Source organism: Grampus griseus (genome assembly GCF_964374135.1).
Source record: "Grampus griseus genome assembly, chromosome: 14".
Taxonomy (NCBI): Eukaryota; Metazoa; Chordata; class Mammalia; order Artiodactyla; family Delphinidae; genus Grampus; species Grampus griseus.
In genome coordinates this window covers 70,338,654-70,357,808 of record NC_139008.1, presented here as the reverse complement: position 1 = coordinate 70,357,808, position 19,155 = coordinate 70,338,654, and the positions used below count along the sequence as shown (strand labels likewise).

Here is a 19,155-nt window from a genome sequence, read left to right as displayed (position 1 = left end):
CCCCAAGTTTATGCTAATCAGCGCAGAGCCCGCCTCCCGCCTCCCCTCGGCGGCCCCAGGCGCGAGCAGCGCCGGCCACTCGGCGGGACGCAGCCGCCGCGAAGCGCCAGGCGGCCGGGCCAGCGAGCTCCGGGGGCCGCGACCGGCGGCGGGACCCGGGCGGGCGAGCGGCGGGTGGGCGGGCGCACACCCGGCGGGGACCCGCGCGGGGCCAGGTGGAGACCCGGGGGCCGCGATGGGTCGCCGCCGCCTGCCGGTCTGGCTGTGCGCCGTCGCGGCGCTTCTCTCGGGGGCGCAGGCCAAGGGCACCCCGCTCCTCGCGCGGCCCGCGCCGCCCGGTGCCTCCCGCTACAGCCTCTACACGACGGGATGGCGCCCGCGGCTGCGCCCGGGGCCGCACAAGTAAGCGCGGGCCGCTCCGCGGGCGGGAAGCGGGAGGGATGGGCCCGGGCGAGGCTCCCACCTGCCCCGGGCGCGCGCGGGGGCCCCGGGCACCCCAGGACGAGCCCCTGCCCGGGCGGGCGCCCCACGGTCCGGGGGCCTGCGGGGCTGGCGAAGGAAAAGAAGCCGAGGGGGCCTGGCGCGGCGGCTGGGGTACTGGCAGTGCCCGCGGAAACCTTTCCAGAGAAGTAACATTTTCCAGCTGCTCTGTGTGCAGACTCCGGGCGCAGTGGACCAGGTGGAGGGAGAGGAGGGAGGGAGGGAGGAAGGGCGGGCGGTCCGCGACATGGAGCACGCGGGGCCACCCCCATCCCGTGCCAGGGCCTCTCATCTCTCCCCTGCCCCGCCAGGTGGGAGATGGAGGCCGTGCACCTGGCGGCTCGACCCCTCCCATGTTCAGCCTGGACCCCTGCGACCCTTTGGGAGGCCCAACGTGGATGGGCGGCAGAGCTGGTGGGGGCTCCTGGGTCCTGGGCCCGTGTTGTGGCTCCAGAGCCCCATAGCAGTCCACAGGTGGTCGGCTTATGCCAGGCAGTAGCCTCCCTAGCCCTTGTGTCCTCCCCTGCCTCAGCTTCTGGTCTTTAGTAGCTTCAGGTGAGTTAGGGCCTCTGCCTGGGGTGCTAGCTGAATGTGAACTCTAGCTGAGTTTGAGAGGTATTATAGGAGGAGTGTACCCAGCCCATGGCTGACACTCAGTAGGCCTGGGCACATCAGAGCAGGCTTCCTGGAGGAGGTGGTACAAAAAGTGATCTGAGAGGGAGGAACCAGAAGCAAAGGCAGGAGTGGGAAAACTACAGGGTGGGAGTCAGTCGGGAGGAAAGACGAGAAGTGTGGTCTCAAAGGCAGTATGTTGGGATCTCAGAAGCTTCAATGCCGAGATGAGGAGTTGAGAGCCAGTGAAGGAGTTGGAGGAGGGTGGGGAGTGTGGCAAGGCTCTTGAGGGGGATCCAGGGTGGGCCTCTTCCCCAGGCAGGGAGGCAGCTGCACTGGGCTCCTGGTTCAGTACAGCACTTACTTAGCCCAGTGACCAGCCCACTGGCGAGGCTGGGATTGGAGAGACCAGCAGTGGGGCAGGACCCCAGGCCAAGGGCCCTGGATACCAGGAACAAGAAGAAGGGGCAGAGGAGAGATGGGAGTCTGGTCTCCTTCCTAGGCCCACAGCTGGGGGAGGGGAGGAGTAGAAGCCTCAGTGGGCCTGGCACAGGCCAGATATTCCAAGGATGCCATTTCCCCCTGCAGGGCCCTCTGTGCCTACATTGTACACAGGAATGTGACCTGTGTCCTACAGGAGGGAGCGGATAACTACATAAAGGCTGAGTACCGGCAGTGTGGATGGGGGCCCAACTGCCCCGGGACAGTCACGTGAGTGCACCCCCATCCCACCGACTCAGGATCCCTGGGCATAAGCCCCAGGCCTGCCTTCAGCTGAGGGTAGCAGCCAGCCCCACGAGGGTTGTAACTCCTTGGACTCCAAAGAGCCTACCCCTGCCCCAACACAGGCCATTTGGAGGGGGCCGGCGGGGGGCCAGGTCAGGCTTGGTTGGAGCCCCCAAGGGGACCCAGGGGAGGGCTCCCAGGGGAGAAGCAGTGCAAGGCAAGGAAGAAGCAGCAGAGGCACAGGGGGGTGGCTGGGGACAGGGGAGAGCAGAGGATCAACAGCAGCAATGGTTGATCCCTGGGTAGACCCAGGGAGGGTTGTGGTGACCGTGGAGAAGGCAGGCCAAGGGTGAGAGGAGGGAAGCCAGACTTCTGGGGCTTCAGCCAGACAGGTGGGCTGTGAGGACGTGTTGCATGCAGGTGTGATGTACTTGGAGACGTTCAAACATGTGTCTGAAAACAGACCTGTTTATTCCCATGTGTCAGTGGGCAAACAGGTACACGGCTGAACAGGGGAGAGAGTACACGTGGTGAGCTCTGCCCTGCACCCCTGGGCCTTCCCCACTGTGCTCATAATCAGAGGTGCCATTCCGCCAGCTTCCAGGACCAGAGCTGAATTCCCAGAGTAGGCCAGGAAGGAGGGGAAAGAACTAAGTGGCCCCCAGGTAGGGAGTGGCCCCCAGGCAGTGTGAAGGGCTGCCTGCCCCAGCTCCAGTGCTGTACCCCTCATCCACCCAGAGGGAGAGGCTGGGGTTTTGTCAAAAGTTTTCAAGGTACCCCCAAAGCCAGAGTGGAATTTCTGATGGCAGTATGAGCCACAGGGTGTCCAAGTGGTCTTGGGAGTCTTGAGGCTAAATTCCCACTAGCCTTTCCCCAAGCAAACAAGATGGGGTAGGGCTTCTACCTGCCCCCTCCCCTAACGCATCTCTGAGCCTCTGCCAGGCCTGCTTCCACCCTACCGCCTGTCACCTTAAGCACAGAAGAAGGAAAAATGCTGATGGTGTAGTGAAGCTGGGAGACATCTAGACCTTCTGCCAGTGTCTGGAGTGGCCCTGGACCCCAGCCAGGGGGCAAGGTCACTCGCCAGGAGGCAGGAGCCTCAGCCCACAGGTACAGAGCCCTGCCCTCTGCCCGCCCCTGGCCCAGGTACCGCACAGTGCTCAGACCCAAATACAAGGTGGGCTACAAGACAGTGACCGACCTCGCCTGGCGTTGCTGCCCCGGCCTCGCTGGAGAAGGCTGCCCCGAGCATCTCACGGACCACGCGGCCGCCCCACCTCAGCCGGAGCCTGAGCCCCAGGTTCCCTCGGGGCAGGTGGGCCCAGGCCCCAGGCCCCTTCCTTCTAGCAGAGCAGCCTCCAGCCCCCACGGTGAGTCTGCCCATGGAGACCCTCGCCAAGATGATCGGTTTCTGGGGACTGACACAAGCTGGCTGAGCCCGATCAGGGCTGGGGAGGGTGCGTCTCGTGTTGGACGTGGGAGTGAGCCCCTAGAGCCCCCTCCCACAGCTGGGGGAACCATACCCAGCAAGGCTGGCTCAGACCAGAAAACCTCTCGGGTGGCCCGGCAACAGGACAAGCTGAGAGAGCCAGACCAGTGATGACCCTGGGGTTCTCTCCTCCTCTTTCCCAGGAAGGAAAGGCCCAGGGCTGTTTGGTGAACGGCTGGAACGCCTGGAGGGTGATGTCCAGCGCCTGGCACAAGCATATGGTACCCTCAGTGGCCTGGTGGCCAGCCACGAAGACCCCAACAGGGTGACTGGTGGCTCCAACGCTCCTGCTGCCCCTGTGGGCTTTGGGGTCATCCCCGAGGGGTTTGTGAACCCCAGAGACAGAGCTGGAGGACCACTCACTCCTCCTCTGGATGAGATCCTGAGCAAGGTGACAGAGGTGAGCAACACACTCCGGACCAAGGTGCAACTGCTGGACGAGGTGCATGGACTGGCCCTTGGCCATGAGGCTCACCTGCAGCGGCTGCGGGAGAGCCCCCCATCTCCGCTCACCTCCCTGGCGCTGCTGGACGAATATGTGGACCGACGGCTGCACCGACTCTGGGGGAACCTGCTGGATGGCTTCGAGCAGAAGCTGCAGGGTGTCCAGAATGCGTGCGACCTACAGGTGCAGGAGGTGCGGCAGCAGTTCGAGGAGGGCCAGGCGGCCAGCCGGAGGCTGCACCAGAGCCTGGATGGCCGGGAGCTGGCCCTGCGCCGGGAGCTCTCACAGCTGGGTACCCGGCTGCAGGGCTTGGGCGTGGCTGGCAGGGGCAGCTGCTGTGGCCAGCTGGCCTTGATCAGTACCCGCGTAGACAGCCTCGAGAGGAAGCTGCAGGCAGTGACCGAGGCCCAAAGGGGCCACAGCCCCCCCGACGGGAATGACCTCACACGGCTCTCTGCTGCCATGCTCGAGGGGGGCGTGGATGGGCTGCTGGAGGGCTTGGAGACCGTCAACAGCACAGAGGGTGGAGCCAGGGGCTGCTGTCTGGGGATGCAGGAGGGGGGCTGGGGTGTGCGTGGCTTCCACACCATGCTGGAAGAGCGCGTGCAGAGGCTGGAGGAACGCCTGCTGACGCTGGCTGGGGAGCCGAGCCACGATAGCGCTCCTGCAGGCAGATCGGCTCGCCCGCTCGTGCAGACGGAGCTGGCGGTGCTGGAACAACGGCTGGTTTCACTGGAGGCCTCGTGTACCCCTAGGACCACCCTAGCCATCCTGGACAATCTCGTGGCCGAAGTGAAGGCCTGGCAGAGCCGGAGCGAGGCCCTCCTACGCCAGGTGGCCAGCCATGCAGCCCTGCTCCAGAAGCTCAATGGCACCGTGGCTGAGGTCCAGGGGCAGCTGGCAGAAGCAGCGGGCAACTCCCTCCAAGGCGAGATCACCCTGCTCAAGGTCAATCTGAACTCTGTGAGCAAGTCGCTCACGGGCCTCAGTGACTCTGTCAGCCAGTATTCTGATGCCCTCTTGGCCGCCAACACATCCCTGGATGAGCGGGAACGCAAGGTGGAGGCTGAGGTCCACGCCATCCAGGAGCAGGTCAGCAGCCAAGGCTCGTGGCTTCGGGCCGGACACAGGCAGGTCCTGAGCCTGCGGGGGCAGCTGGAGCAACTCAAGGCCGGCGTGGCCAGTGTGGCTGGCAGGCTGAGCCGCTGCCAGGACACGGCCCAGGAACTGCAGCTTGCGGTGGGTCACTTTGACCAGAGGGTGGCGCAAGTGGAAGGTACCTGTGGGAGGCTGGGCCTGCTGGCTGCGGGCCTGGACAGCTTGGCGGCTGAGTCCCTTGGGCCCAGGGAGGGCCTGTGGGACCACGTGGACCAGCTGAACCGCACGCTGGCCCAGCACGCAAAGGACATTGCCCGCCTCCGGGATGACCTGCTGGACTGCCGGGCCCAGCTGGCCGAGCAGGTCCGGGCAGGGCAGGCCGACTAGGTGGGCTGGACAGGCCAACCCCCAGATCCCGCCAACCCTGGGGACCCTCCCCCAGAGCCCAGCCTTGCCTAGCAGTGCCTCCCAGCCTCCCCTGGCCAGCGCGGATGCCATTTCAGAGGGCCTTGAAGGAACAGTGTGGGTCCGGCTCCACCTGACTGCCCAGGCACCAACTGGGCAATTCAGGACTGCGGTCAAGGCCAGGACGTCATGCCTGAAGGCCGGGGTGGCCCCAAGAGACTGCACCACCCACGGTCTGCAAATTGCTCTTCTGCAGACACACCAGTTAGCATCTGCGCAGACCTTCAGGTCCGTTCTCGGACAGCAGTCTCTCCGCATCTCCCTTCGCCTGTGGACAGCAGCTCCAAGCCCTTAGAGGCTTCTCAGCCACCTGGGCTTGGTTTCTTTAGGAAGGTCGTGCCCACTGGCACTGTCCTCCCACCTGGCAGCTTCAAGGATGCTGTTCCTGAACTAAGGACCAGAGGTTTCCACCACCCTGCGGGTCCTTCAGGACAGAACGGAAACACAAGGACTCAGTGGAGAGTTCTCTTTATTCCTTTTGATTCTCTCCCAAGGTGAGGGCTTAGGCAGCCGCGGATTCCCGGAGGAAAGGATGGGGTCCAAGTGATCTGTTTGGAGACGCCTCCCACTGTAATTTATCCTTTTCGTTCCCCTCCCCAAAGATGTTTTTGGGGTACTCTGGTCCCCACGTGATCCTCTCCTTCCCACTTGGAGGAGAATCTCCCTCCACCCCAGGTTAGGGCCTCTCTCCAAAGGGTGGCCCTCATGCACATCATGGCCTGAATGAGGCCAGACCCTGCGCAGGAGGCCACAGCTGGAGGAAAAGGGCTCCAGGCCTAGTTTCCAACATCCTTGGAAAACCCCAGCCCTGCCCGGATGTTCACAAGGTGGTGAGAAATTCAGGTATGAAAACATGAGGACACAAGCGTTCGTCTGGCCTGCGTACGCCCCAGAGGCCCATCCCTGCTGAGGTTCCCAGCCTCAGTTTCCCCACAGCAGCTCGGGCCCTTCCATGGTGTTTTGCAGGTCCCTGCAGCCCCACCTTCTGGGTTCCTGACATTTGGTGTTCTGCCCCCCACTTTGGTGCCGTTGGGGGAGGGCAGGCCTGGATTAAAGCTTTTAGCCTGTCTAAAGGAGTTTTCTTCCCCAAAGGCAGTAGGCGGGAAGGCTGCAGTGGGGTGTCAGCCCTGCTCCTTGGGCAGAAGCTCACTCAGCAGCTGTGCGGGCAGTGAAATGACTGGCAAAGGCTGGGGGAGGCCAGGCACCTGCCCTGGCAGGGTTTGGGGCTGTGTCTTCAGCAGGGGTGTGAGGAGGGGCAGGGATGGCAGCTGGGTATGTACTAGGCCAAGTGGGAGCCACACCCCCTCAGCCCTGGCACTGCCCTGGGATCCCCCCTTCCCAGATGTTGGGGGGGCCCTAGAGTATCTGGGGTTGGGATGTGCTGAGATAATCAGGGCACCAGCGTGGGAGAGCAGTGATGTCTGGCTCCAGAGCTATGGGAAGGGGCCAGGGCTATGTAGGGTCTAGCTTCAGAGGGTATGGTCCAGGCTCCCCAAAGTGGGTCGGGGGAAAATTTCTTCCCTGATTGTTGGCTGCCACCAACCCTTTCCTGGGCTTACAGGTCTCAAACCTCATAGGGGCTTCCTTCTTGTCTCTGTCCTATCAGGAGTTGAGGCAGGGTCCCAGGGTGACAGGGACAGATATCAAGGGTATGGAGAACGCTGCAAGGACCCAGTCACTTAATGGCTACAGGGCAGGGCCATGCTGAGGCCTGGAGCACGGCTCAGCTGGCAAAGGCAGGGGACAGGAGAGGCCACAACTAGCCCGCAGCCCCCTCCTCCCCTTCAGTGGGTTGGCCCTGCAGCATCCAACTTCCAACCCCCATGCCCTGGGACACACAGTCCTGGGGAGCAGCCAGGGCTCGTTCAGGCCAAGGTGTCGAGGTCCACAGGGGCCAGTGGCTCCCGCCAGTAGCAGAAGTTGCTGTATTCGGGGCTGGCCAAGTCTGTGCTGGGGCCACGGGCCACAGGTGGGAAGAAGAGTTCAGCCACCTCACCGAGCCGTTCGTACCTACGGGCAGGAGGTGCTGGAGTGAGGCTCAGCCGCTGCCGGGCTTCAGCCCCACCACGGCAGGTGGAGGCGTCCTTCCCGGGAGCCCTGGGCCGGGGAGGGGTCCCTGGCGGGGGAGGGGTGGCGTGGCACTGGGTCCCAGGGAGAGGCTGGGCTGGGGAGGCACGTGGCAGGGTTTGGCCTCACGTGGACTTGTGATTCTTCATGAACTCCTGGCTGAGCTCTCCTCGGGGGTTGACTGTGAAGATGCGGGATGTAGGCAGGCCGACCTGCCGGTAGGCAGTGACATCCTACAGGAGACAAGGAGGGGTCAGTGGGCTGGGAGGTGTGGAGAAGGTGGCTCAGGCCCCCCGCCCCCGCCGTGGAGGGGACACTCACATTGGGCCTGTTCCCAAAGGCGGCATAGAAGGGCTGTTTCTGGGGCAGAAAGAGCTGCTGGATGTCACTCAGGCAGGCAATCTTGAACACCTCCGGCTTCTTCTCAATCACCTCCCTGCGGCAGTCGGGGCCATGGGCAGGGAAGGGGTTAGCGACCAGATGATGGAAGGGTGAGGTGACAGTGCTGGTGACAGGGTCTGACCCAGTGGACACCTGAGCGAGGTCTGATGCTGGCCCAGCCTGGGCTGTGCAGGGCTGGCAGTGGGCCTGTGCAACCCCCTGTTGGGCTGTGGGCTCACGTCCCATGGGGAGGTTACCTGTGCAGGGCGGTTACCTGTGCAGGGCAGAGAAGAGGCTGCTGGGAGACAGCAGGATGGGGCCCTCAGGGAGGCCACAGCCCCGCTCGCTCACCCACTGCAGGTACCCCTTGGTGAGGTCAGCCATGCCGATGGCCCGTGCCGAGCAGTACAGGAACTTGTACCCATTTCTGGGGGCGGGACAAAGGGGTAGCACAGAGCCGTCAAGAGACCAGCCATCTCCATCTCGCCTTCTGGGCTTCGGCCAGCTCAGCCCAACCCTGGAGCCTCTGCAAGGAGGGGACTTAAGAGCTGAGCCAGGGCTGAGAGGGAGAAGAAGCGTGCAGAGTCCTGAGGCCCAGGTGGACCAGGATAGGTGAGGACTTGGGCAAGTCTGTAGGCTTTGCCTACGGCAGGAAGGCCAGCAGCTAGACTCAGAGCCCGACTGCAGCCCCAAGAGACAAGTCTTTCACGGGAGAACTGAGGACCAGTAGGTCTCAGCACTCCAGGGACCTGCCCTGGTCTCCTTCCCTGTGGGTCCCCAAGCCTGGCTTCCCGGGGCTGAGGCCAGGCCATTCCTCCCTCCCTGGGGTCCCACCCCAGCCCAGTCCAGGCACTCACAGGTGGATTTTGTGGTAGAGACTAGTGATGCCCTGATGTGTCCAGTCTTTCCCCAGCTGGGGCAGAATGTGGCCCAGGACATCCGACCTAGACCCAGAGTGATGGTCACGCCAAGGCAGCCCCACGTGGCCCTCCTGCTCTGTGGGTGTGGCCCCGCCCCCATCCCAGGATGGCCCATCGGGAGGGGAGGGCCTCTCTCCCTGTCCCCCCTCCCCCAGCACAGAGGGAGGCGAGTCCCCAGGCCCTCCCTCTCCCCCTCCACAGCCGACCGGGTCTCACTTGGTGATGGTACCATCAATGTCTGAGATGATCACCCTGTCGTCCCATTTCCACAGGTAGATGGTGGCCCTACAGCGGCAGGTGCCCTGGTACTGGGTGGTCACGCTGAAGACCACCTCGTTGGCACCTTCTTGCAGGTTCAGGCGCCGCTGAGGCCAGGCAAGGGGGGAACTGTGAGCTGCTGCAGCTGGACGCTGTCCGCCCACCGCCAACCCCCCCAGAACTGTGGCCTTCCATCTCCATGGGCCTCTCTTTCTCCTGTTCCTCCCAACTCAAGAACCTTCCTGAGCTCAGCAGAGACAGCCATGTAGGCAGAAGGTGGCTCAAGGAGGAAGTGAGAGGTGCTGGTGGGGCCTGCAGAGCTCCAGGCACAGGAGCTTTGAGATGACGCTCCCGGACCAAGCCTGGCCCATGACCCCGTCCAGGTTTCTCAGGTCAGCCTTGGGGCCAGCACTGCTCTGGGCAAAGGGACACCCCACTCCACAGAGGGGCCCCTGTGGGCATCTTCACAGGCAGCCTCCTGCCTGGGGCTAGGGTACCTGGGACATCCCCGCCAAAGAGAGACCTAGCCCTGTCCTTGGTCCAGAGATAAGGATCAGGGCAGTTCTTAGCCACAGCCTGTGACCTGGCTGACCCCGAATTGGGTGTGAGCCCCAGGGAACCACACAGGGCAGCCACTCTGTACCAGGTGCGCCAGACTCTCCTGGGCACCTCTCTGACCACAGAGTTCCACTCAGGAGGAAGACATGACAGGAGCCACAGTTACTCCGAGGTGTGAGTTGGGGGCCTGGGGTTGCCAGAATCGGAGAGGCTGTCATGGGCCGTTTGGTTCCTGTAGCTCCCAAAGGCAGGCCCAGAGCCAGCCAGCCCACCGCAGGTAGGTATATTAAGATGCCATAAGAGGGGGCTTTTCTAGCGAGAACATCCAACAGAGAATGGGCTGGCCCGTGAAGAAGCGGCACAGAAAGCTGTCCCAGATGACTCAAGCAGAGGCCGGCAGGCGGCTGCCACAGGGATGGATTCGGGGCTTTGCGGAACACCAGCCGTTCCTCAGCTGGGCCCTGAGGGCCTCGGGAACACCGTCGTCTCAGGCCCGCCACTCCCACACCTGCACACACTTACAATCTGATTGGAGGAGAGGCGGAGGGACTTCTTGTAGGTAGGAGTGTGGGCTGGAGGCGAGAGGGGTGGGGAGGGGGCCTCCAGAAGGATGGGGCTGTCAGGGACATCGTCCTCACTGCTCGGGGCTTCCGTCTTCTCCCTGCGGGCCGCCCGGCGCTTGAGCCACTTCCCCCAGCCAAGGCCTTCACTCCTGTAGATGCCCACCCCTCACCCAGGCCGCAAGGAGCCTGCTGCTGGTCTCTGCCCCTCTAAGGACCCCTTCCTTTAGGTGCCACCCATTTTGGGGGTGGCAGCAGACATCAGGATACAGGCCAGTAGTCTACACCCAGAACGGTGACTGCAGAGCTGGAGCAGAGACCCGGGGCGCCCAGGCCCCAGGCCGCTCTCCACAGCTAGGATGCTGGTACCTGCTTTGGGGATGTGCACCAGAAAAATCTAGAATTGCATCGTGGCCAATCCCACCTGCTGTGGGAGGCAGTCAGCCCGTCCTTGATCACCCCCCACCCAGCCTTGGACATTCTGGGTCACTTCAGACATGAAAAAAGGAAGCAAGGTCAGCTGGGGCCAGCTGGCCCCTGGTGGAGAGAGGAAGCCCTTCTCCGCCTTCGTATGGTAGCCCTTTGTCTGGGCCGGGAGTCTGGGTACCCATTCCAGCCCTGCCACTTCCCGGCTGCGAGAACTTTGGTGTATCTAGGCTTTCCCATCTGTGACATGGGGACATGTCCCAGGAGAAAGAAGAGGTGTAGAAGTGATTGCAGAGGGACAAAGACATGCCACGGCAGGGGAGGGGTTCTGGCTCCACTGCCGCTCCCACAGTGATCTTTCCCAGGCTGAGCTCCAGCTGCAGAGCCCCAGGCAGGAGATCCAGCTCACCCCAGCTGCTGCTGCCGCGCTGTGGTTTTCTCCCTCCGGGCTCTGCACTGTGGGGAGAATATCCATCTAGTGAACCCCGCCTCCTGCCTGTGCCGGCCCCGCCCTGTGGACATGACCACCCACCTCCTTGGCCGGAAAGTCCCTGCATCGCCAGGAAAACCACCACCGCCCTCCCTTCCGGGGCATCTTTTCCTTCTCCAGCTTGTCCACGGTGCTCTGCGGGCAGATGAAGGCCATGGCATTTTTTCCTGTACCACAAAATCCCACCTTACGTTGCCCTTGGGGCCCCCATGGGCCCAGAGTCTGGGGCTGACCCTACAGCAAGGTGCTACCAACATCTGGAGGCTAAAGAAGCATACTCACCCCCATCTTGGGATTCTGAGCACTGGTTCAAGGAGATACGCACGGGAGAACAAGGGCCACTTCTGCCCGCCTCCACTCCACCCCAGCCCTGACCCCCCCGCCCCCAGCTCTAGCCCAGCCTTGGCCTGGCCTCCAGACCTTGTGGCTCAGTCTCCCTATTCCAGTAGCTAAAGGCAGCGCTTTGGGAGACTCTCAAGATCTGGGTCTCCCTGCATGATGCCACCAACTGGTGGCAGGCACAGTCTCTAGTCAGTACCACCCTCAACCTCCAAGACCAACATGGGCAATTCCTAAGGTCAGTGATCTATCCCGCGAACAGCCTCCCTCTCTGCTTGTTACCGTCATTGTCTGGTGGGGACAACATGACCCTGCGAAAAATTCTGATTAGATTTGTGCTAGATAAATCCAGGGAGGGCCCAGGCCCGCCTAGGAGACGTATCAGCTTCCTGCAAACACAGAATGGAGAACCCAAGTCGAGGAAAACAGCCAGGGTGTCCACTGGGGCTGGGAACAGGCTGGGAGAGTTTTCCCCTAGGTGATGGGTCTCTCTGGGTAAGGTGAGGAAAGCCAAGCATGGGGGGACCCTCTCTCTTCCCACAAGCTCTGGGTCCTTGCTCAAACCCAGAACCAGCCAGAGGATAGAGCTGAGCTTCACCAAAGGGAGGCACCAGCTGTCAACATCAGGTGAGTGATGTTCTTTGGGCAAGCCAAGCCAGTAATGATGGGCCAGACCAGGGTGGGGCACTGGGTGGCTCCCAGAGGTGCAGAAGGGGCAGGTGCACAGGCAGGCCAGCCCTGCACAGGATAGAGGTTCTGGGAGGGACTATAGAGGCTGGTCCTTCCCACCTCTGAGCACCTGCACATGCTGTTCCCCACCCCTTGCCTACTCATCCTTCAGACCTCTACCCGGTGGGCGCTTGCTCAGCAAACCCCCTGTTGGAGGCTCTCAAAGCACCCCAGGCCTCTCCTTCCCAGTTGAATTTTATATTCATTTGGCTGAGTCTTTGATTAACTGTCCTCCTATGAGGGCACGACTGTCCCCAGTCTGGGCCCGGCACACAGTAGGTACTCAACGACTGTGTGCTGATAAAGCAAGCCCCTGCAGCCCAGCCTGCAGAGGGTCTCAGAGGAAAGTGAGGGGTAGGACCTCCATCTCCCGAGACCGTCTCGCAGATCCCAAAACCTCCTGTTGAAGGCGTGTCCCTGTCGCCTCTGGTTTGTCCTGAATTCCTTGGAAGTCAAGTCTAAATCCAATCCAAATGGATTCAGCCATGTCAGGAAACCAGGGAAGCGGGGGGTGCTTCGTCCATACGGCCTGGGGCAAGGCTTCAGAGGACCTGGGTCTCTTCTCTCAGAGTGGGTCCTGCAGCCCCAGGCCCATCTCTGCCCACCCTCCACTTCCTTGCCAAGGGCCCCCGACCCCAAGGCTATGGCCACGTCCCCCAGGAGGCCCAGGGGTGCTATAACCATTACCTTGGGCAAGTTCTTCTGGAAAGCTTGCAGGGAGAGGATCATGGAGGCAGCTACAGCCCAGTTATAATGCCTGGAGAGACAGATAGGGTGTTAGGGCCGTGGAGGGCGGGGCGATCCAGCGGCCCAGTCCCGATACCCACTTCTCGTTGATCTTCACCACCAGGTTCGGGTCGTCCAGGAGGCCGGGGTTTTGGGCGAGGTCCTGGTAGGAGACGATGTGCTGGTTGAACTTCTCTGGGCACAGAGACAGAGAGCGAGGGGTGAGGCCAGCACATCCCACGTGACCCGTTGCCCCCGCCCCTCCCGGCTGCCCCGCCTCTGCTGCTCAGGCCTCCTGCAACTTGGGTCTTCGACCTAGCAGGGCTCCTTGCTACCTGGGGTTTTGACACCTGATGGTCCCACCCCAGGCACTTGCCATCCTGGATTCACAGGATAAGTCACAGCCTAGCATGACTTAGCATTTGCTTCACGGGGTCTTGGAGATGCCCAGCGCTTGCTGGCCGAGGGTGAGCTCCACAAACCCCAGAGTCGTGCACACCTCTTCTACCCCCCCACCCCGGCGTCTTCCCTCTCTTCTCCCGTCCCCTGGGCTCAGTGACAGTCCTTGGAGGGGTGGGGGGCCACAGTTGAGCATACCCACAGAGATGTCTCCGCTGTCAGCCAGCCCCCCCGAGAGGGACAGCACTACTGTGTCCGCTGTGTCCCGAGTGGGCTCTGGCTCCCGCTCAGGGTTGCAGTCCCCCAGAGACTTTTGGCTTCCGGCTTCACTCCACTTCCTGGCCCCCAGCCCACAGTCGCTGGGGACAAAGGGGCCAATAGTGACATGAGTACAAGGAGGCTGGGAGGAGGGGCTGGAGCCCTCCCAGGCCCCTGATAGCCGACTCCTAGCCCCACAGGCCCCAATCCCAGGACACCCTGGCGTCCAGAACCCAGGCACCTCTGGGGGAAGTAAAGGGCTGCGTTCTCAGAATCCAGGGAGGGCAAGTCATCCAGGTAGATTTCACTGGGGCCCAGGTGCTGGCTTCTCTTCAGGGAGCCTGAGAGCAGAGGAGGGGACATATGTAGACCTAACCCGTGAGGACTAGTGTTGTGATCAGTGTGCGTCCCCCTACCTTTGAACGCCTTAAGGTGGCACTGTCCAGTAGAACTTTCTGCAATGCTAGAAAAGTCCTATGTCTGCACTGTCCAGTAGGGTAGCTGCTGGCCACAGAAGGCTACTGGGCATACTTAAAATGTGGTGTGATGGAAAAATAGAATTTTAAGTGTTACTTAATTCTTTTTTTTCTTTTCGCCATGCCGTGTGGCATATGGGATCTTAGTTCCCCAGCAAGGGATCGCACCGCACCCCTTGCAGTGGAGGTACAGAGTCTTAACCACTGGACCGCCAGGGAAGTCCTGCAAGTGTTATTTAATTTTAATTAATTTAAATTTAATTTAAAATAGCCACATATAGCCAGTAACTACCCAACTGGATAGCACAGGTGCCAGCTTCCCCTCCCAACCCTCTCCCTGGCCTCGCTCAGGACACACCAGCTGCCTCAGTTCCTAGACATGAAACCTCTCTCCCTCCTCATGGCCTTGATGTTCTCTCTGCCTAGAATTCTCTTCCCCTGGTCCTCACTCGGCTGGATCTTTATGGCCCACGTCTCAGCTCAGGCATCACCCGCGCAGAGAGGCCATCCCTGGCCCCCGTCCCAACCAATGATTCTGTCCTGCGTCCCGCCCCCCCAACATCATGCTCCTCCTGTTATGCGTCTGTCATCTGTCTACCCCTCTGGACTGTGAGTCCCATGAGGGCCGGGGCCAGAAACAGTGCTCGGAACACAGTAGGTGCTCAAACATGCTTGAAATTCCAGAGTCCACCCAGGGGATAACGTGAGGCCAGGGAAGCAGTGGGAGGGGTCCAGCTATCACTCACCTTTCCTCCTGGAGATCCCCTCCGGCTGCCCTGGGCAAGCGGGGGCCTCCAAAGCAGCCCAGCTCCACGACTCAGAGGGAGGAGGGAGGCCCACATCCCCGGAACTCTGAGTCTTGGTTTCCTCTCTCTCAGGGGGCTGGAGAGGGGGACCCACCAGAGCAGGCACCTCCGTGTCAGCGTGAAGAAGGTGGGTGCCAGGCCCTGTTTGCAGGATTGGAATTCCCGAAGGGTCCACGCCAACCACAGAGGCAGAGGGGGTGCTGGGCGCCCCCTGAGGTGGAGAGGCTGTCTTGGAGCTGCCATCAGGGACCACTGAGGACGCGGGCCACTGAGCTTTGCCCACCTTCGAGCAAACAAATGCGGGAAGACAGGGGCGGTACAGGGCCTGCCTCCCACACCCCAAAAGGCCTCAGGGAGGTGGCCCAAGTCTCAAGTCACTCCAGTCCTGACCCGCAGGGGCCACGGAGCCGCTGAAAGGTAAGGATGGAGGGTTGACACAGGGGAACTAACCTTAGGCAGCCTCCCCCAGGCCCACTGCATGTGGGACTCAGCTCTCAGGGGGATGGGTTCGGGGGTCCGCAGCTCCAGCTCCGAGTCACTCTTGGGGGATGTTAGCCCACCCGTTGAGAGGCTGCAGGAAGCAAGAACTCAGAGGCCCCCAGGCCAGCCTGCCACCCCCTGCCGCCCTCCTTGGCCTGGGAAAATTTTTTCTGCAACACGTATTTATGCCTGTGTTGGATCCAGAATGTATAAGGAACTCCTATAAATCAACAATAAGAAGGCAATCCAGTAGAAAAACCAAAACAAAACGAAACAATGGGCAAGGCTGTGACTTCTCAACGGGTGTAGGGTTTCCACTAAGGGTGACGAAAAAGTTGTGGAATTGGATAAGGGGTGATGGTTGTACGACATTGTGAACATACTAAATGCCACTGAATTATGCCCTTTCAAATGGTAAATTTTATGTTATGTGTGTTCTACCACAACAAAAAAAACGGGCAAAAGACTTGAACGTCAACACTTTACTGAAAAGACACACAAATGGCTGGTAAACACAATAAATATGTTCTATGTCATTATTCATCAGAAAAATGTAAGTGGAGAGCCCTCTGAGACCTTGGCTTTGAGTCTCGGCCTGTAGCCCACCTGGACTCTCACCTGGCCTGGGGGGGCCGCTCCCCATCGGAGTAGGGGTAGATGTCTTTCGGCTGCGATGAGGCCTCTCCTTCTGGCTGGACACTGCTGCGGGACCACAGGGAAATAAATCGTCAGTGATAGGACAGGCAACCTGGGCAGGGCATGGAAGCCTGGACATCAGGGGCTTGATGAAGCAAAGCAACTAAAGGCCAGAGAGGTCAAGGACCTAGCCCAGGGTCACACAGCATCAGCAGAGGACACTGTGCTTGAACCCCAAGTGGCATTCCTACACCCTCAACCCCCTACATACCCCGGGGGCTCCGGCCTCGGCTTTTCCAGCAGGGATCGCTCACTCCTAGTGCCTGCCTCCAGCTCCTCCGAACTAGAATCGGCTGCCACCGTGTCCTCCTTCTGCCTGGGTTTCCTCCTGCGACGCTTCTTCTTCCACCCCGTGGAGGCTGTGCCCGCGATGCTGGCCTCAGGCTCTCTGGCTGTGCCCAGGTGGGAGTCCGAAGGGAACCCAGACAGGCCCCCCCAAGGGATGGGTGATGTGCACAGGTGGGGAGGCATGTCTTCCTGTGGAGCAGATCGGGGGCAGGGCTGAGGGGTCTGCAGCTTGGGGGCAGGGGGCAGGAAAACAGGCCTGGAGGCTGGACAGAGCCAGTGGTAGCATGGCCTTGTAACTGTTGCTGGCCTCAACGTTCCCTAACAGAGATAAAGCGGCCCCAATCCCAGGGGTGCCTACACTTCTGGCAGCCCACGGCAACCACACAGTCCAGACAGAAACCTGGGCATCAGCCTCTCATCTCCCCTGCCCACATCTACCACAGCAGACACCTACTTCCCCTTTTAAGACTCAGCCAGGTGTCACCTCCTCCAGGAAGCTTGCCCTGACTTTTTTCAGCCTCAGTTCCAACCCCCTTCGCTGCAATAACCAAATGGTTCTTTCATCTGTTGTTTACATGTCTGTCTCCCAAGTTAGTCTGGGAACCTTCTTTTTTGGCAGGGGTCACCCCTCATCCAGGTCTACTGCTGTTTCTGGCCTACAGTAGAGTAGGGGCTCAATTATTAAGTTTGTCAAAACTTTAAACACCTCTACTGGCTTCTGCTGGGCCCTGCCTCCCTTCTGCAAACACCCCTCTGGTCCTCCCCCGCTCCCACACTTCCATGTGCCAGCTGCCCCGAGCCGGCACCAGATCTACAACAAGCCATCTTATGCTTTCCAGTCCCGGCCATTGCTCGGCACCCTCCTCCTCTCCAGGCTGGCCAGGGAGGGCTTCCTTTTCCCCTTTCAGGGGCCCAGCTCAAGTGTCCTCTTCTGAGAAAACTTCCCCCAAAAAGCGCCAGCCCTTCCTGCCCCCATCCCTCCCCAGGGTCCACCAGCACGTCCTGACGCCCCTGCCTCAGACCCTCGCCGATGGGGTCCTCCCCACGGTGGGGACGGTGACAAATCCCCAGGCCCCGCCTGGAGGGAGCACTAGTGAAGAGACAGGGCCAGGCAGGCCCAGAGGCACTTACCACATCGCTCTCCAGCTCCTGGATGAAGAAGGCCTCCCCGCTGTCCCCCAGCTTCATGTGCAAGTCCACTGGCTCCCCATTGATCTCGATGTCTACCTGTAATGGGGTGTGGTGGGATGGGGCTCCCCACCGTCGGATCTTACTCCCATGCTTCAGTCCTCTGGACTCCCAGCTGGTCCTGGAGACACAGGCTCCCTCCTGCCCCAGAGCACTGCACTTTCTGGAACTCTCTCCCCCCAGACCTCGGGGAGCCCCCTGCTCCCCACTCTGAGGGTCTCTGCTCACCATCTCAGTATTCTTGTTTATGCCTTGGTTTCTGTGTTCCTCTCTCTCCCACAGCCCATAAGAACAAGAACACGATCCAATCTTGTCCCTGTGTGTCCCCAACCCGCAGAAGAGTGCCCGAACATTTGTGGGTAACATGAACAACAGTAAGAATGACACTTTCCTGGGCACTTCGTCCAGTATGTTACATAGACCATCTTATTTAATCTTCACAGCAACCCCTGGCAGTACCTCCCATCATTATCCCCACTTTATAGATGAGGAAACTGAGGCTCAGAGGGGTTAAGTAATTCTCTGGGAATTACTATGAACCCAGAAGGTCTGAATCCACAACGCAAGCTCTTAACCACTTAGCTATACTGTCTCCCTCAAGGTTACACTCTCCCATTAGGATTCTGGAAGATTCACAGTCACCCCAGTGTGAAGAGGGTTTGGGCCCACCAAACCAGAACCAGAACTCAGTGCTAACAAAAATCTGTCACGTTCACCTGAGCCCCATGAAGACGGTGCCGGTTTCCTAAGAGTGAGGAGGTAATTTTTGAGTATCAGCCCCATGCCTCGCCCTGGGACAGTGTTATCACCTCTTATTTAATCACCAGGTAATGAGAGTGTATCAATTTGTTCAGGTGAGGTGACTTACCAGGAATACACAGGTAAGGTCTCAGGAAGCTGAAGCCAGGTCTGATGGCCCCAGTACAGAAGGCTGCCCCGCTGTGCTGCTTCCAGGGGAAAATAAGGGCCCTCCTGGACCAAAACCCCCAAACCAACCCAAAACCTTCCAAGAAAATACAAAAGAAGGGAAGCCTGTCCAGAGGACACATCCCTGCCCCAGGGAGGTTTGGTTCGTGTCCTGGGACTGTAGTGACTACCCCGGCTTCCTGAGTGCGCCCTGCAGAGGTCCCTCTACCGCCATCACTCACCACCTTCTCCCGCGAGCACAGGACGCCCAGCTTGCCGAAGCGCACGTGGAAGGGCGAGCACCGGAAGGAGCCGTCCGCCTGCCTCACCACCAGCACATCGATGCCCCCGCTCAGCGTGGCCGGGTTCAGGCCCCGGTACAGCCCCTTCCCAAACACAGTCTCTGCCAGCTGCCCCACGTAGTTCATGGCTGTGCTGGTAAAGGGAGGTGGTGCTGGGACCAAGGCCTGACCCACCGGCCTCCGTACGGGGCTCCGCAGCCTGACCCCTGGGACCCCAGGCTTACAGCGTGTGGCCCTCGGGGCACCTCTGCAGATGGGCAGCAGTGATGGGGTGGGAGGTGCGCCTGAAGACGTGGGCTCTAATCCCCACCGGCCGTGGGGCTCTTGGACGGCCACCTCCCTTCTCCAAGGGCTGCTGCCCACATCTGTCAAATCAGGGCACCGGGTAAGGCCATCCGGGGCGCTGTGAGCCTCTAAATGCCATGAGTAATGATAATGACCGCAGCTCATTTCATCTTTACAACAACCTGCCAGGCTGGCCGAGCAGGTTTCATCATACCTGTTTATAGACAAGCCAGCCCAGGCTCAGAGAGGTGGAGTGACTTGCCCACGGCCACTAGTCAGGAGCCAGGGTTCACATACAGGCC

The 19,155-nt window shown here is 60.8% G+C and overlaps 2 protein-coding genes across 3 annotated transcripts; one reads left to right on the top strand and one right to left on the bottom strand.

Annotated features, from left to right (window-relative positions):
• Positions 1-220: 220 nt before the first annotated feature.
• Positions 221-5,337, top strand: EMILIN3 (elastin microfibril interfacer 3; the record flags this gene model as incomplete). 2 transcript variants are annotated; one of them, XM_082671651.1, is made up of 4 exons in its annotated part: positions 221-402; positions 1,681-1,803; positions 2,965-3,188; positions 3,451-5,337. In XM_082671651.1, the coding sequence occupies 4 exons, from the start codon at positions 236-238 to the stop codon at positions 5,235-5,237; spliced, it is 2,301 nt and encodes a 766-aa protein (XP_082527777.1). In that variant the 3' UTR covers positions 5,238-5,337. The 2 variants fall into 2 exon arrangements, with proteins under 2 accessions (XP_082527777.1, XP_082527778.1); XM_082671652.1 differs by having other exon boundaries at positions 236-402; positions 3,610-5,337.
• Positions 5,338-5,342: 5 nt separating this feature from the next.
• On the bottom strand, positions 5,343-18,709 carry LPIN3 (lipin 3). Its single transcript, XM_082671650.1, has 19 exons — positions 18,509-18,709; positions 17,304-17,399; positions 16,096-16,361; positions 15,807-15,890; positions 15,159-15,279; positions 14,649-14,991; positions 13,668-13,767; positions 13,367-13,527; positions 12,871-12,964; positions 12,731-12,800; positions 11,018-11,110; positions 10,895-10,941; positions 10,022-10,160; positions 8,900-9,048; positions 8,621-8,707; positions 8,038-8,190; positions 7,704-7,818; positions 7,512-7,615; positions 5,343-7,325 (listed from the first exon to the last, which is right to left on the bottom strand). The coding sequence occupies exons 1-19, from the start codon at positions 18,692-18,694 to the stop codon at positions 7,181-7,183; spliced, it is 2,553 nt and encodes an 850-aa protein (XP_082527776.1). The 5' UTR covers positions 18,695-18,709; the 3' UTR covers positions 5,343-7,180.
• Positions 18,710-19,155: the final 446 nt, after the last annotated feature.

Excerpts from the sequence above, each read along its gene's own strand:
- LPIN3 (XM_082671650.1), bottom strand. The coding sequence starts at position 18,694 with ATGAACTACGTGGGGCAGCTGGCAGAGACTGTGTTTGGGAAGGGGCTG. Across the intron at positions 15,891-16,095 it reads CCGAGGCCGGAGCCCCCGGG|CAGTGTCCAGCCAGAAGGAG; the intron begins GTATGTAGGGGG and ends GTGGTCCCGCAG. Across the intron at positions 13,528-13,667 it reads GCCCTTTACTTCCCCCAGAG|CGACTGTGGGCTGGGGGCCA; the intron begins GTGCCTGGGTTC and ends CTTTGTCCCCAG.